This window comes from Microcaecilia unicolor, chromosome 4, assembly GCF_901765095.1.
Source record: "Microcaecilia unicolor chromosome 4, aMicUni1.1, whole genome shotgun sequence".
Lineage (NCBI taxonomy): Eukaryota > Metazoa > Chordata > Amphibia > Gymnophiona > Siphonopidae > Microcaecilia > Microcaecilia unicolor.
In genome coordinates, this window is record NC_044034.1 from 333,714,507 (window position 1) to 333,731,810 (window position 17,304).

The 17,304-nt window shown below is 41.4% G+C and overlaps 1 protein-coding gene across 3 annotated transcripts in view; it reads right to left on the minus strand.

The window, feature by feature from the left end:
- Window positions 1-17,304, minus strand: part of PEBP4 (phosphatidylethanolamine binding protein 4) — a 539,830-nt gene that overhangs the window by 69,310 nt on the left and 453,216 nt on the right. For all 3 annotated transcript variants that reach the window (XM_030202039.1, XM_030202037.1, XM_030202040.1), the window contains exon 5: window positions 8,006-8,051. In XM_030202039.1, the coding sequence (XP_030057899.1) occupies window positions 8,006-8,051 (46 nt within the window). The remainder of the gene's footprint in view (window positions 1-8,005; window positions 8,052-17,304) is intronic.

Genomic DNA, 17,304 nt, shown 5'->3' on the forward strand with positions numbered 1-17,304 from the left:
TTGGCTGTGGAGACCCTGTGGAAGGAGGACGAGTCTTCGGCAGCCATAGTGGAAGACTCTTTTGGACCTGGAGACGTCGGTGGAATAACATCGGTGAATGCAGGAGGAAGACCTCCTGGAGATGAGACAACTGGATTTTCATCTCTGCCGGCTCAAGGCATGGCCCCGAAGGATGTCCCATGGGTTTCTCCAGGAAAGGTACCCCTGTTTTGGTTCCTCCAAAGAGTTTTACTCTTAAGACTTTGGGCGAGGTCCTGGTTCATTTGGAGGCTTCTATATAGTTCTCTGGAATTGTCTTCTTTGGTACATTTTGTGCAAATGCTGGCTCAGGCACACGAAGGCAGTGTTAAGGAATTAAAAGATCAAATTGCTTTGATAAAAGAGGATTCTGGAAATGTTAAAGAAGTGCAAGCTATTAATAAGGATATAGAACTGTTAAATAGAAGAGTGGAGAACTTGAAAAATCAAATTAGACATCTTAACCTTCGTGTGCTGAATTTTCCTGTAATTAGTGCTGTTTCTCCATTGGAAACTTTTAAAGGATATCTTATAGAAGTGTTGGAGTATCTTCTGAATGCTGTACCATCTATTAGAAAACTTTACTTTCTACCTAGAAGAAGGAAGGAGTCAGCAACTGCGGGAGCTTTGAGGACTAACCTGGATGCCTCTCTGGGTTCCGTGGACAGTTTGGACATAGGAGACAACTTTTTTAAAAATATTGGGGGTGCTAAACCCAACAGAAATTACCTCTCCCTGGACACAGTCAAGATGTTTATTCGATATTGGGGATACTCAAGCACCCACAGAGCTGGCTCCTATGATACCTCTGGTTTATTCAGTCAGCTTTGGCAGTGGTGGAGAGAGCTACATTACTTGTTTCTTTGGTATTCGAGCAAGATCTGAACTCACTGATGCGAATATATTTTAGGAATGTATCGAAGATGTTTCAGGGTCAGAAAATTTTGATTTTTCCTGACCTCTCTAGGGCTATCTAGGAGAGGTGTAAGTTATTTCTCGCAATGTGCCAAGAGACTATTTCTTTAGGTGCAGTTTTTCAACTGTGATTCCCATGTAAAAGTATAAAAATGAACAATATTATCCTTTGATCACTGATTTATTGCCCATCAGAGACATTGCTGCCTTTGTTTCTGGATTGGAAAATGTGACCTTTTTAACTTGGGAAGCTGTGTACTCTATTAGAACACATTATTACGGGAGACAGGTCCTTATTATCTCTTGCGGCTTTTCAGTTGGAGGAAGGTTAAGATTTTATGTAAACCACTGGCCTAATATCAGATTTGTGGGTTCTCAGCATAACTGGAATGGATACAGACTGCTTATTGGCAATCCCACTGGACTTCCCACGAGATTATCATGATCAGACTCTCAGCATCTGGGTATGCTTTTAAAGGAAGTAATAACTTTTTTTTTTGGTCATAAATTATCCCAAACCCTATTTGAGCCCATCATCTCAATTGGATTTTATAGGAGCTCTCCTAGACAGGACCCAGGCAAAATCATTTCTTCCTCTTGAAATGACCACTACCTTGGTATCCTTTCTGGAAGAAATAAGAAAGCATAAAAACAAAGATGTGAGCCTGAGACATGTTGAGATTGTTGAGCTTCAATGGTGTGAGGGCAACTCTGTAACAACTATAACTCTACATTTAAACAACTAGAAGGCACCTATTATATAAGAGAAAATAGGTACCTACTTTCTTTTATAAAATACTACCATAACAGGTAAAATATGTATATATAATTTAGGTACAAGCATTTGTGTCACCCATAGTGATACTTTTAAAGTATCATATAATTAACACATGTAACTGTGTGCCCTGCCTATGTGTAGACCTATCTGCAAACTAAACACTATTGCATTTAGGTGCCTTTATATAGAATAGCACTCAGATTTTGTACGTGTGCACATATACGCACATATATGGGGCACTGAGGAGTGGGTCCTCAATTGCTTGGCCTTTTGAGAGCAGATATGAAAACCAATGACTGGTATGGTAGCCGATCCTTCTCAAATCTGGAAACCTTCTGGTGAAGGCATCCTTTAACAGTTCTGAGATGAAATGGTCCTAAAGAAGATCCAGGACCGACCTCACACATTTCTTTAAGGAGACAACTTGGGCAGATCAATGAAAGTCTAACAAATTCTTCAGAGTATTTCCTCATGTTTTCATTGGAGTGTATACTGCAGTGGACTGAGAACTGGAGTGGGGAGGGGGACTGGGCTCAATTCCCACTGCTGTTCCTTGTGACCCTGGCCAAGTCACTTCATCCTCCATTGCCCCAGGTACAAAACTCAAATTAAATTGTGAGCCCAGTAAGGACAGAGAAATTACCTGTACATCATATGCAAACCACTTCTGTTGCACCAAAGAAAGGTGATATATCAAGACTCGTAATAAACATAGAGATATGCCTATGATGTGTTTATACAATAGATGCCATTTTGGAGTTCTCACACAGGTGTCCTGGTGTAAATCCCCCTTCCCCCCCTCTCCCTGGAGTACAAGCACACATTGACACCTTCTTCAAAGCAGGTGTAATTTATATGCTTCTAGGGATACTTCTGAAATCCCATTTTATTAAAGAAAAATAGACACATAAGTTGTCCTTATAAAACAGGAATAAAGGAGGTGCTTTTTTCAACATTTTTAGGTGCCCTATATTATACATATTTTGCGTTTACAAAGAGGGGCATTTTTGAAAGGGACGTCCAAGTTGCGATTTGGACGTTCTTGCAAAACGTCCAAATCCAGGGGTGGGGAAACCCGTATTTTTGAAACAAAATGGACATCCATCTTTTGTTTCGAAAATACTGTCAGGGACGTCCAAATCCTTAAATTTTGCCGTCCCTAGACATGCACATTTCTAATTTTCTGCAATTTTCAAAACCAAAGACGTCCATGTCAAAAACGACCAAATGCAAGCCCTTTGGTCATGGGAGGAGCCAGCATTTGTAGTGCACTGGTCCCCCTGACATGCCAGGACACCAACCGGGCACCCTAGGGGGCACTGCAGTGGACTTCATAAATTGCTCCCAGGAACATAGCTCCCTTATCTTGTATGCTGAGCCCCCCAAACCCCACTACCCACAACTGTGCACCACTACCATAGCCCTTACGGGTGAAGGGGGCACCTAGATGTGGATACAGTGGGTTTCTGGTGGGTTTTGGAGGGCTCGTTCTTTCCTCCACAAATGTAACTGGTGGGGGGGATGGGGCTGGGTCCGCCTGTCTGAAGTGCACTGCACCCTCTAAAACTGCTCCAGGGACCTGCATACTGCTGTCATGACCTGAGTATGACATCTGAGGCTGGCATTGAGGCTAACACAAAATATTTTGAAAGATGTTTTTTGAGGGTGGGAGGGGGTTGGTGACCACTGGGGAGTAAGGGGAGGTCATCCCCGATTCCCTCCGGTGGTCATCTGGTCATTTCCGGCACCTTTCTGTGCCTTAGTCGTAAGAAAAATAGGTTCGGGTGAAAACGTCCAAGTGCTTGTCAGGGACGTCCTTGTTTTTTTCGATTATGGGTCAAGGGCATCCAAGTGTTAGGCACGCCCAAGTTCCGCCTTTGCCACGCCTCCGACACACCCCCTTGCGAAGGAGTGCTGTTGAAGACGTCCTAAATCGAGCTTCGATTATACCGATTTGGACGTCCCTGGGAGAAGGACGTCCATCTTCCGATTTTATGTCGAAAGATGGACGTCCTTCTCTTTCGAAAATGAGCCCAAAAGTAGACTAATATCTAAGTAGAGTGTGATATACGAATAGGATGTAAACACCTTTCTTCCACTGGTGTGATTTTATCTTCCACTTACTAAATGAATTATAATGCAAAACATCAATAGAAGTAAAAGTTATAAAAGTTGCAGACTCTATATAGTATGTTGTTCTTTCACTGTAGCAGTGGTGATTCATAATTCCATATAACAATAAGCAAATTAACAGAGGTACAACAAAGAAACTGGACAACCAAATTTAACAAAATAACACAGTTGCTAATGTTTTGGCTCACTAAAGCCACAGATGGCTTATTAGTGAACCAAAATGTACACCAGTATGTTACTTTATAAGTCTGATTATTTCTATACTGGTCAACATGCATTTGGCAACAGTACACTGACAGGGAACATGTAAAAGTACTTAGTGGAGTACAGTGACATGGAACACACAAATGCATTTAACACAGACATGGAACACATGGGGAGTGGTTTTAGAAAGGTTTTTCCGAGTTTAAAGTCTGTTTTAAACATAGAAAAGACCTTTGATAAAGCTACTCAGCAGTATGTGTGTGTATATAAGCCTGTGTATTTTATAATTTAAGGTTAATTAGATGGATCTGCACATTTTTAGAGCATATATATTTGAAATTGATTATGCAGGCATTAATTTTATCACATCTAGACTATATGAATGTTATGTTGCTGGGTCTACCAAACAGGCAAATCTGTAGGTTACAAGTTTTGCAAAATGCAGTGAAATTAATTTGGAGAGGGAATTATTCTGTATCTAGTTAAAACCCATTGGTTACCTTTAAAAACAAAATAGAAGTTAAGTTATATTATTTGTTTTTAAGATATTATGGAGTTCATTTCTAAAACAAAAAAATGTCCAAAAAAACATTATAAGGTGGCAAAAGGAAGCTTATCTTTCAAAAACATCCAAGTTGCAATTTTTTGAAACCCTGATTTTAGAGGTTTTGCTCCGGAGTTCAAGGGTGAATATTTTGGGCATGTTTTGAGCGGGACCTGGGAGGCCCCAAAAGATAGATGAAAATGTCTAAAGCCAAACTTAAGACTTTTGGCTAGACCTGTTTCAATCACATCTAAGTGGCCAAAAGGAGCCTTAAATGACCAAATGACCACTGGAGGGATTAAGGCATAACCCCCTCTTACTCCCCCAGTGGTCAGTGGCCCCCTCCCAGCCCCCTAAGATGTGACAGCGAAAGTACATACCAGGCTCTATGACAGCTTCACATATGAAGACCATTCCTATTAGAGCAGCAAGCAGGTCCCAGGATTAGCCTAATGGTCAGTGCAGTAGACTGTAGAGAAAGGGACCCAGGCCCATATCCCACTCTAACTACTACACTTGTGGTAGAACATGTGAACCCCCAAAATATACTATCTACTGTACCTATGTATAAGTGACACCTGCAAACTTGAAAGCTATTGTTGCTTTGTAGTTACAGTAGGTATTTTTCTGCTCCTGGAGGGCTCACCATACAATATAGGGGGGTTATAGTGAGATGCGTATCTGGAACCTTTTATATGAAGTCCATCGCAGTACCCCCTAGACTGCCCCATTACTCTGCTGGGATGTCAGTGTGGCCAGTCTACTAAGAATAATGGCCCCCCAGACATCCCAATAGCTGTTTTTTTGGCATTTTTCTTTTGGACGTTTTATTTTCCATAATGGTCCCAAAAGAAAAATGCACTGAGCACAAAACATTTACAAAAAGGTGATTTTCGAACCAAAAAGATAAGGCATTTTTCAAGTTCCAAAATGCCTATGTTCGTTCACCTCTCAATTTTTGGATGTTTCTAGCAAAACGTTTTATCGAAAATGCCCCTCTATATGGAATGGAACCAGGTTATATGTTCAACATCCACAATACTCAATCTGATATATATCATTCAACTGAGAGTCAAGAGCTCCAATGTAAGGAGAAAGACCTCAGTGGATTTATCACTTCAAAGGATTTCCTTTGGTACACTACCAACTTCACAGGTCAGATTGAGTATTGTGGATGTTCAGTGTTATCTCTCTGGGTATTGTGGATGTCCAATGTTATCTCTCTCTGAACCCTTCTGTATTGTGGTACCACGTTATATGTGCCATTAGTGAATGTTTATGTCCCAGGATGAAGTATAAGATCAAGTCCTTCCACAATTTATTTACAAGTACAAAATGTAAAACCATCATAGGTTATGGACCTGTCTTTTGGAATTCTACTGAATCAGCTTAGAATGATCTCTTACCATCAATTACGTAAGTACATAAGTACATAAGTAATGCCATACTGGGAAAAGACCAAGGGTCCATCGAGCCCAGCATCTTGTCCACGACAGCGGCCAATCCAGGCCAAGGGCATCTGGCAAGCTTCCCAACGTACAAACATTCTATACATGTTATTCCTGGGATTTGGGATTTTTCCAAGTCCGTTTAGTAGCGGTTTATGGACTTGTCCTTTAGGAAACCGTCCAACCCCTTTTTAAACTCTGCTAAGCTAACCGCCTTCACCACATTTTCCGGCAATGAATTCCAGAGTTTAATTACACGTTGGGTGAAGAAAAATTTTCTCCGATTTGTTTTAATTTACTACACTGTAGTTTAATCGCATGCCCCCTAGTCCTAGTATTTTTGGAAAGCGTGAACAGACGCTTCACATCCACCTGTTCCACTCCACTCATTATTTTATATACCTCTATCATGTCTCCCCTCAGCCGTCTCTTCTCCAAGCTGAATAGCCCTAGCCTCCTTAGTCTTTCTTCATAGGGAAGTCGTCCCATCCCCGCTATCATTTTAGTCGCCCTTCGCTGCACCTTTTCCAATTCTACTATATCTTTCTGAGATGCGGCGACCAGAATTGAACACAATACTCAAGGTGCGGTCGCACCATGGAGCGATACAACGGCATTATAACATCCTCACACCTGTTTTCCATACCTTTCCTAATAATACCCAACATTCTATTGCTTTCCTAGCCGCAGCAGCACACTGAGCAGAGGTTTCAGTGTGTTATCGACGACGACACCCAGATCCCTTTCTTGGTCCGTAACTCCCAACGTGGAACCTTGCATGACGTAGCTATAATTTGGGTTCTTTTTTCCCACATGCATCACCTTGCACTTGCTCACATTAAACGTCATCTGCCATTTAGTCGCCCAGTCTCCCAGTCTCGTAAGGTCCTCTTGTAATTTTTCACAATCCTGTCGCGAGTTAACGACTTTGAATAACTTTGTGTCATCAGCAAATTTAATTAATTTATTTAGACAGCAATTGAAAACTTGGCTTTTTCGAAAATACCTGTTAGTTTCTGTGAATTAGTGGGACATGTATGTAATTTTAAAATTGTTTTTGAAGCATAATGTAATATTTTATATTTTACTGTAATTCACCTTGTGCTAAAAGGTAAAGTGGAATATAAATGTTCATATTAAATTACATTAAATTAAACAAGATGGTGCTTACTTATACACACACCACTTGTAAGCATTTTCTTAGGCTGGACTTTTAGACACAGGAGGAGCGGAGTTGCGTGTATGCCTAAGGGAAGCTGCAAGGGGCAGTATTTTGTGGTAGAGCTTTAGCTCTATCGTAAGGCTTACTACCATCTCCCCCCCAAGACAGGTGAGTAACCAGCACAGCTCCAACACTCCTGGTACTACATCTCCTTTTTTAGATAGGTAAACTAATAGCATAGTAATATAGTAGATGATGACAGATAAAGACCTTTACGTCCATCCAGTCTGCCCAACAAGATAAACTCATAGTATAAGTTATGATACATATACTTAATCTTGATTTCAACTTGCTATTTTAGGGCACAGACTGTAGTTCTCTAGTTAAGGAAGCTGACTCTGTCCAGCCAGCCATTTCTTGTTTGGATGAGGGCACCTACTCAGCATTCATTGCACCATGAGGTAACTAATAATTGCATAACACTATGATTTTATGCAGTTGGAGTGGAGGAGTGGCCTAATGCCTAGGTACAAAAACCAAGATTGTGAGCCTTCTAAGGACAGAGAAAGCACCTGCTTACAATGTGTAACTGTTCTCCACCTTTGAACTTGATGGTTAAGTGGATATAAATGCCAGAATTAAATTTTAAAAAAAACGTATTCCTTCATGATTCCTGAACCCAACTGACATTCTGGTTGGTTAGCTCTTGCCCGGTGCTGAGTTCTCAGTACATAAATATATTGAGTACTGAATGCTGCTTTGTTACATGAATGTACAAGGATGCTGTGAATTTTCCAGCTTACCTGACAGTATATTGCCTTTCAGGTCCCCGGTCAGTAGATCAGAGCCCTGGAACGAAAGAAAACAATTCAAGTCAGAAAATTGTCAAAGGTGTGAACCTTTCAAACCAGCCACTCTCTAAGGGGGCCATTTTTAAAGCCCTTTATGAACAGAAAAGAAAGGTTTATGCATATAAATTGCTTCTTTTCAAACTGCCCAGACTATATCCCCCTCATTCTATAAATTGATGCCTAAATGTAATCACCATTTGTGCACTTATATTATAGAATTCTAGCACTCACTGGGTAAGTGCTTACATAAGTGCTAAATGTGTGTTCAGTGCTATTTATAAATCATGCATGTAACTCATTTAGCACATAAATGCAAGGGAATATTCACAGGGGAGGAGCATGGGCGGCAATAGTTGAGACCAATATTTACTTGCATGACGTGATATACCAAGCACTAGTAACTTATATATGCAGGCACATAGTTGATTACTATTGGACATCAGCGGTGATTCTTCACATGGGCCCATAATACCTACGACTTGCCTGCTTCCTCACCAGCCACTTAGAACTTATATCAACTATCTCAAATTCATTTAAATTACTTGTACTATATAAAATAGCCTATTGACATGGCATAAGTAGACACACCTAAATGTTGATGCACAGATGCCATTAGCATTCTATTATGGAATCACAGTGCCCAGATTCTGTTAGCATCTAGGTACTTTAGAAAAGGATGTGCGACATATACCCCCCCTATTTACTAAGCCACGCTAGCGGCTGCTGTGCGCTAATGCCGACACAGCCCATTAGATAGTATTTTCTAAAATACATGCAGACATACTACTACTACTACTACTTATCATTTCTAAAGCGCTACTAGACGTATGTAGGACATACACATGTATGTACCAGATACATGCAGTGGAGTAACCATTTTACATTTGTCAACATCTAAAACATCAACAGAAGTAATGTGGCAACTTGAACGCCTAAGTGGCAACACTTACACTTATAAAGAGGTATTTCAGAACATAGACTTGTAAGTGCCAATAGTTAAATACGTATGTCCATCTTTTTGGAAACCTAATTGTCTAAATTCCCCTATTGAAATTCAGTCTGCAATCTTTGTGCATTATCAATTTTGAGAGGGAAAATATACTAGGGGATTAAAAGAGAGACCTCCTTTAATTCATCCTGTATAACGCTGCCCAAATGAGCACTTTTATAAAACCTATACATAGCTGAGAGCAGCTGGAAACCTGATGCTGAAATGGGGAATACAATCCCAACCAAAACACACACCCAAACAATGTCCCTTTGCCACATGCACATGGAGCAGATTTACACTTGTAAATCCCAGCTTTCTAACACGGGTTGTCTATATTTATTCGTGGTATACTTTTAAATAGCAATAGTTACACATGTAAAGTGCAAATCAGGCTTCTAATATAAGGGCCATTACCTATAAATAGTATAGCTCACTAAAATATCATGAAACCTTCTGCTAGCATGAGATTTCAGTCAGAGATTCGGAAGCTTATTCAATGAAGACTGTTTGCATAGGTATAGAATGAAGGTAAAGTCCTTTCTGAATAAGGTTCTCTGTCTCTATAATCATGTGAATGAATTGCCAAGCTAGGGAAGCTGCTCTTTTTAAGTCAGCACTGAATCCTTCACCTGGAAACAGAAGGTTCCAGGTTCATATTCTAAGACCCCAAATGGGGAAAGTAGACTCACCAAAATCCCACAGGACACACTTCTGGCATGAGATATTATAGCCAGTGACATTCCTATACTGTATTCCAGAGCAGGACCAGTCTGTCTCAATACTGGTTTCCTTATCTGATGGGAATCCCCCTTTTCTATTACTGCTTGAGGAAGGAAGCCTACCACTCTTTGGGGCTATGATCATGGTGGAGCTGCCGTTTAATAAATTAATTCTCACCAATGGCAGCGCCAGCTTCCTTATTCCACTTTAATTACTAACTGCCAGCTGCCCACCTACTTGTGGATGTATGAGGCCCTTGGTTGCTGCTGTCTCTTTCTGACCTCTGCTAACATGGGGTCAGCTGCAGATCATTTCCCATGCTGTAAAAGAGATGATTTCATCTCTTCACCCACCTCTTTCCATTTGCCAGCATGAATAAATCGCTTTCCTTTTTTGAAATCAGGAACAATGTAAGAAAAGGAAATTGTGCATGTGTGTGTGTGTGTGTTGGGATGGGGGGGGGAGTAAGGGATGGGAGTTAAGGGGTGGATAATGGCTCAGATTAACAGTAATACAGGAGAAAGTGCTAAAACAAAACCTAAATTTCACACTGAAAATGTAATTACATAGGAAGGGTAAATTTCAAAGCAATTTATGCGGGCAAAGATCATTTTACTGGTGTTAATCTGCTGTTTGGAAAGTGCCTTCTCTGAAGTATAGTTAAAAGCCTGTGTGTTGTTCCACAAGTACTTTTAGCTATGCTGAAAGAAGATATTTACAGGAGTGTGTTTAGCTAGGGAAGGAAAAGTACATGCACAAATGGTATTTTCAAAATTTTTTTGCAGCAAAACCTATTCCCAACTAAACAGGGAGACATGGCAAGTTCCACAGTGAAAGAGAGTGTGTAGTTTTGCTTGCAGAACTGATGGGTAAGAGGTATGTGCAGTCTGTGTCCCGGCATGAACAGTTTGAAAATTGCTCCCAGAGATCTTTTCCCTTCAGACCGATCCACCTATGTAATACCTATCAGTTGACTCCAGACCCTGGATTATGTGTTGTGGTGAACTGTTTTTGATTTAGTTTGGTTTACTGACTTAATACTACTTTCCTTTATATATAGTAAAGCGGTTTGCAATCCAAAACATAAGAACATAAAAATGACAGCACTTTAAGAAAAGAAAGGTAACAAAAAAAGGAGATATACATATGCATTATTTACTGAAACAAGGAAGGATGAAGAAAGCTCAGAGTGAAAATATAAGACACGCAACCAGACAGAAATTAACACAGTTGAGAAAGTTGCACAGCCTTCTAATACTAGAGGGGTGAGGCTTTTTTAAAGCCCAGAAAGTAGGAACTTTCCACACCCCGTAATCAGGCCTGGAGTTTGGCATAGTCAACTGAGGCACCTGCCTCCCATGCCACATTTTCTTAGGCTCTAAAGCGCTGCCTCAGTCCAGACTTGCCACTGTAAGTACTTTGTCGTCTAGAATAAATTATCGTTGATTGTTTATTGGGTTTTCTATACTGAAACTATTTGCAGCACCTGATGAAAAATTCAGTATGGGACTTCCTAGCCTTCATGCATCAAGAGTCTCTGAAAAGGCTGCTTAAAATGCAGAAGGACAAAAAAGAGGGTCTCACCTGTGCAGATGTCTGCGAGCACATTGTGTAAGAATTAAGCAGAGGAGTGTGGTAGCCGTGTTAGTCCACTCTTAAGGTTATCAATAGAAATCAAACAAATAAAACATGGAAAAGAAATAAGATGATACCTTTTTTATTGGACATAACTTAATACATTTCTTGATTAGCTTTCGAAGGTCGCCCTTCTTCCTCAGATCGGAATATAAGCAAATGTGCTAGCTGACAGTGTATATAAGTGAAAACATTCAAGTATTACTATGACAGTCTGACAGGGTAGGAGGATGGGGGTGGGTAGGAGGTATGCATGGGGACATCCATTGAATGTCCCTCAACCTCCCGGCACAGAGGCTTAAAAAGTGCAGTCACTCATGAAGATTGCCAGATAATATTAAAACAGATGCATAGTTCCTCAGAATTTTCCAGGCCTACAATGCAGCTGTTTTCTGAGGCTCTATTCAGGACTGAAGCAAAGCTGGCTTCTTTTACCCCTTCCAAAGTGTTTGAAAAACATAAGCATGTCAGCACTGTAGCTCCTCAGGCCAAGTGCCACTGCAGCAGTTCCAACACACATCCAGAGCAGAGTGCATAAATGTCAAAGACATAGCCAGCGCGAGACCTTCACTTGGTCCTTCACAAGCCTTTGAGGCATATTTTCAAAGCACTTTGGGAGGCTAAGGTCCATATGTTTCTATGGAACTTTGGGAGGCTAAGTGCTTTGAAAATAAGCCTCATAGTGCAACAACCTATTTCATTGACTCTGGTGTTGGTCACAGTAGTGGATGAGTCAGTTTCACTACCTCTTCTGGGCAGCTGCATTCCTTCCTGCAAACGATGTTTAATGATTTTGTGAAGTTTATTGTACAGACTTGAACACCTAGTGTGACCCATCTCATTGAACAGATCTTACTCTAGGCCAGAGATATACACAATCTTCATCTTCTGTATATATTCGAATACAGACCAAGATTTGTTTGGCTAAAAAAAATGGCCCAAAAATGGGGATCTCGGTTTATCTTCAAGTCCCCACCCAATGGACCGGTGCTATTGTCTTCCCCTCCCCACCAGATGATCATACTGTCCTCCACTTCCCCCCCACCATGACTGTTTGCTGCTGTCCTCTATTTCTCCTCCTGATGACCGTGCTACTGTCCTCCACCTTCCCCCTCCTAAACCAGCATTGCACTTACCATCCTGGTGCTCATTGAAGCTGACCCCAGTGCTCAGTGCTGGGCCGGTGCGAGCTTTGAGCGTGCACAGATGCTCAAGGGCCCCGTACAAGCCTGGCACAGAGCATGGCTTTAGCTTCAGTGAGCAACCAAGAATGGTAAGCTCAAAGCAGCAGATGAAGGAGATAGGGCCTGCGAATAAAATCTGATAACACAGGGGGCCAGGGGGTGGAGCGGAGCAAGAAATGCTGGTAATCGCGGGAAGTGGAGGGAGTGTGCAGTAAGAGATGCCCATTATTTGGTGTGGGAGGAAGTTACCTTATACTGAATATAAACCCTGCCAGTTTATATTCGAGTTAACAGTTTTCCCCCTTTTGGGGAGGGGGGGGACTGCTATCTCAGTTTATACTTGAATAGGTTTATATTCGAGTATATACGTACTTCAGAGTCAGAGTCTAAACTTGCGCATTTACTGCTTCCCTCCTCTCCTGGATTGAATATATTTAAAACTAGGGCTGTACCAAATAGTCATATTTGATTCCATTCGACCCTGAAATAGTGCCCCAAATATATTATTTGTATTCGGCCAAATAGTGATTTAAATTTGAATACGAATAATCCGGTGCTCTACTGTGCTAAATCCTACTGAAAGAAACACTTGATCTCTGATTTCACGTTGCTTCTTTTATTATTACTTATGTTAATGCTCAGTGCCCATTATTCGTATTTGATAGTCGTATTCAGCCGAATAATATATTTCTTTATTCATATTGTATGGAGGAGTGGCCTAGCGGTTAGGGTGGTGGACTTTGGTCCTGGGGAACTGAGTTCGATTCCCACTTCAGGCATAGGCAGCTCCTTGTGACTCTGGGCAAGTCACTTAACCCTCCATTGCCCCATGTAAGCCGCATTGAGCCTGCCATGAGTGGGAAAGCGCGGGGTACAAATGTAGCAAAAATAAATAAATAAATATTCAGACGAATAGTAAAATATGCTATTCGGTAAAGCTCTATTTAAAACAGAGGAGGTTCTTAGATCCTCTGCACGACCATCCAGTTTCTCTTGAGGAGGTACAAGAGCATTCTATAGGAATACCTTTGATCCCTTTCCTCCCCCGGCCAGAAACAACTCTCACCCTAGATTCATGCAGTGGATGGCAAAAGAGGTATCTTTTCCACTGCAGAAAGAGGCAGAATCTCAAGTAGTATATAGTATATAGAGGCATCCAGGGGTCCTTTTACTAAGCCGCTTAGGTGCCCACGCACATCCTACTCGTGTCAATTTTGAACTACCGCCCGGCTACCACATGGCCCGGGTGGTAATTTCATTTTTTACACGCATCCACTAAGCACGCCGGAAAATATATTTTATTTTCTGGCGCACAGTGCTAACGGGGCAGTAATCGGCATTACTGCCCGGTTAACGAGCGAGACATTACTGCTAGGTCAATGGATGGCGGTAAGGTCTCAGGCCCAAAATGGACGCACACCAATTTTTATTTTGCCGCACGTCCATTTTCGGCCCCAAAAAAGGCCTCTTTTGCAAGTGTGCTGAAAAATGGACCCGCGTGCATCCTATACACACGTCTACACCAGCGCAGGCCACTTTTCAGTAAACCTTAGTAAAAGGACCCCCCAATACAATAGTTGCAGTTCTTATTCATGGATTGCGTAAGGATTGGAAATTATGTATATGGCAAAAGAATTCACTGGGCAGTCTGAAATGTAAGGTGCAACTAGCTCCAGGTACCAATGAAGTCCAGCTTTCACACTCTTTTATTGTGGTCAAAGTGGCTAGGAGAAAGTCCAAAAAGTAAAAGCCAGCCGATATCCGGTTATCAGGCACTGCTAACTGAATAAGTGCTGGTGAAAGGCATATTCAGTGGCACCAACCAGACAGTGGCTGAATGTGTCCTCTGACTGCCTCAGCAAGATCTGGACAGTGATAGAACGGTCCGTGGGTGAAGCCGGAAGTTATTCAGTTAGTGGCTATATTAGGATGGCTAACCAGATAACAAACCAGATAAAGTTAGAACAGCAAAAAGGCCAGTTAGTGGCCTGAATATTGCTGCTAATCAGATAGTACCGCCAGTCAGCGCTGCAACTGGATATTCAGCGTTAGCCAGTATCTGGATACAGATGATTGAATATCTGATGTTATTTTAACTGTGACAGTCAGCATTTTAAAAAATGTTGACCACCTTCGGCTGAATATTGGCCCAAGGAATTTTCCAGTATTCTTTCGGGAAAAGATCAATAGCTAGTAAACCATTCTGGCAAGAAATGTTTCAAGTGGCTATGGTTTGAGCTCACACAGGGGTCCTTTTACTAAGGTGCACCGAAAGATGGCCTGCACTGTTGTAGGCGCGTGTATTGGACGTGCGTAGGTCCATTTTTCAGCACGCCTGTAAAAAAGGCCTCTTTTTTTTGGCCAAAAATGGACGTGTGGCAAAATAAAAATTGTCCCCCGTCCATTTTGGGACTGAGACCTTACCTCTACCCATTGACTTAGTGGTAAGATCTCACGCATTAACTGGGCAGTAATTGTCAGCGCGTGTACACTGCCGATTACTGCCATGCAGTGGAAAATAATAAATATTTTCGGACGCAGTGTATCGGACCCACGTAAAAAATGGAATTACCGACCGACCTGCACACGGTAGCTAGGCGGAAGTTCCAAACTGACCTGCATTGGATGCGTGTAGGCGCCTACGCGCCTTAGTAAAAGGGCCCCACAGTGGCCAAGCAGTTTTACATGGTGCAGAGAGTTCAAGTTTTTTCATTCACCTTTCATCACAGGTCAGACCTCAGCTAGCTGGCATATTAGCAGAGACTGATGATTGCCTTACTCATCTTAAACAAAGCACACAATATCTTTGAGACCTCATCCAGAGTTTCTGCTTCTGCAATTGCTGCCAGGCACCTAGCTTGGTTGCACATATCCAGTCTATGTGAGGACATCCACTCAAAATTGGCAGACCCCCTTGTACAGATGGTTCCTTATTTGGTAACAAAGTAGAACAAACAGTAGAAATGATAAAAGATCACTTCCACTCTTTGGCATCTCTTTGCTCTCCTGTTCTCATCTGTGTCACCTTCAAGGTGCAACACTGTAAATCAGTACTACAGAAGCTTTTATTACTATAAAAGTGTTTTATTTTAACAAAAACAACCTTAGCAGACCAAGTGCCCTCTCTTTCTCAAACCTTGTCAACAAGACAGAGTTCAACCAAAGCAGGCTACGCCTACTCAGTCAAAGCAGCAGACTTCTTTTTGTTTCTAATCATCTATCACAGATGAGACCTCTTCAGAATATACAGCTTTCTGTTGGGGGTTGAGTTACTTTTTCCTTTCATTCTGGGAAAAGATCAGTACAGATTTCTGGGTCCTGAGCATAGCATGGGTTACTGACTCAAGTTTCATCACCTGACCTCCAGATTAGCTGGACTCACCATCCCTTCTCCCATGACAAACACTTGGAAAAAGAGATATCCACTCTCCGTCAGCCCAATGTCGTAGAGCCAGTCCCACCACAGGAAAGAAATCAGGGTTTCTATTCCAGATATGTCTTTATCCCAAACAAGACAGAAGATTTACACTCATGCTCAGTCACTTTAACTGATTTCTTGACAAGGAGAAATTTATAATGCATACTCTTCTCTCCATTCTAATAGGGGATAGCTGTGTGCTCTGGATCTCAAGGATACATATGTATATATACTAATGCATTCTAAATACAGAAAGTATCTGCGTTTCATTCTTCAAATGGATCATTATCAATACAAGGTCTATCCATTCTGATTATTGTTAACTTCCAGAGTATTCACAAAATATCTCATAATAGTAATCGCCCAACTGCACAAAGCAAAGTTACCTAGACTTCCTGATACCTTAACACTAGCTTCTAGTGGCCTCTTCCAAATCCCAAGCCCTAGCACCCATAGACAAGACCATAGGAGCCAACTTTTCAAAATTATTGGGGGTGCTAAGCTCAGTGGAAATAATTCATCCCTGGACATATACTGTACAAGGAATTTTCTAACTCCTATGGACAAGACAATGTATCTCCTCCAGGGTATGGCAGTGGCATAGCCACAGGGGACCTGCCCCCCCCCCCAATTTTGGGTTTGAGCCCCCAAGGTCTGTTGGTTTGGCTGTTGGGGGTCCCCGATCCCCACCAGCAGAAGCTTTTCTGCAGCAATATTTGGTGCTGTGCTGCCTGCTTTCTCCCTCCCCAGTGTGCATGCTCAGTTTTATCGACTTGAGTGAATTCTTTCAAAAAGGTAGTAAATAAATCCTAATAAATAAATAAATGTGTATATTCTACCCTTGAGGAAGGTATTTCAGAAGTACCTTTTTGTATGTATACAGATGACATTCAGGTTTTTTCCGTATTTTGGTTGATTACCGGAATTTAGTGGAAACTTAAACTATGTATCCTGATGCAATCTCTGAGTAGATGTTCCACCATGATTTATCTTTGAACTTTTCAAAGTCAGGAATCATGTATGTTGGTATGTATATATTGATTCATCTTTGCCTTCCACTTTGAGATATCAAGGTGTGGACTTGTAAGTTAAATCTTCCCTTTGCAATTTAGGAGTGATGCTGGACTCAGAATTAGTTATGTACAAGCAAGTAGACCATGTAAATTCAACATCTTTCACCTTCGTGTGCTCAGTAAATTGAAAGATATGCTATCGGTCTGCAATTTTTGTTCAGTTGTACAGAGCCTTATAATATTGTTCAAAACACAGTAAGGAGATCTCAGCATATTACACCAACCTTGAA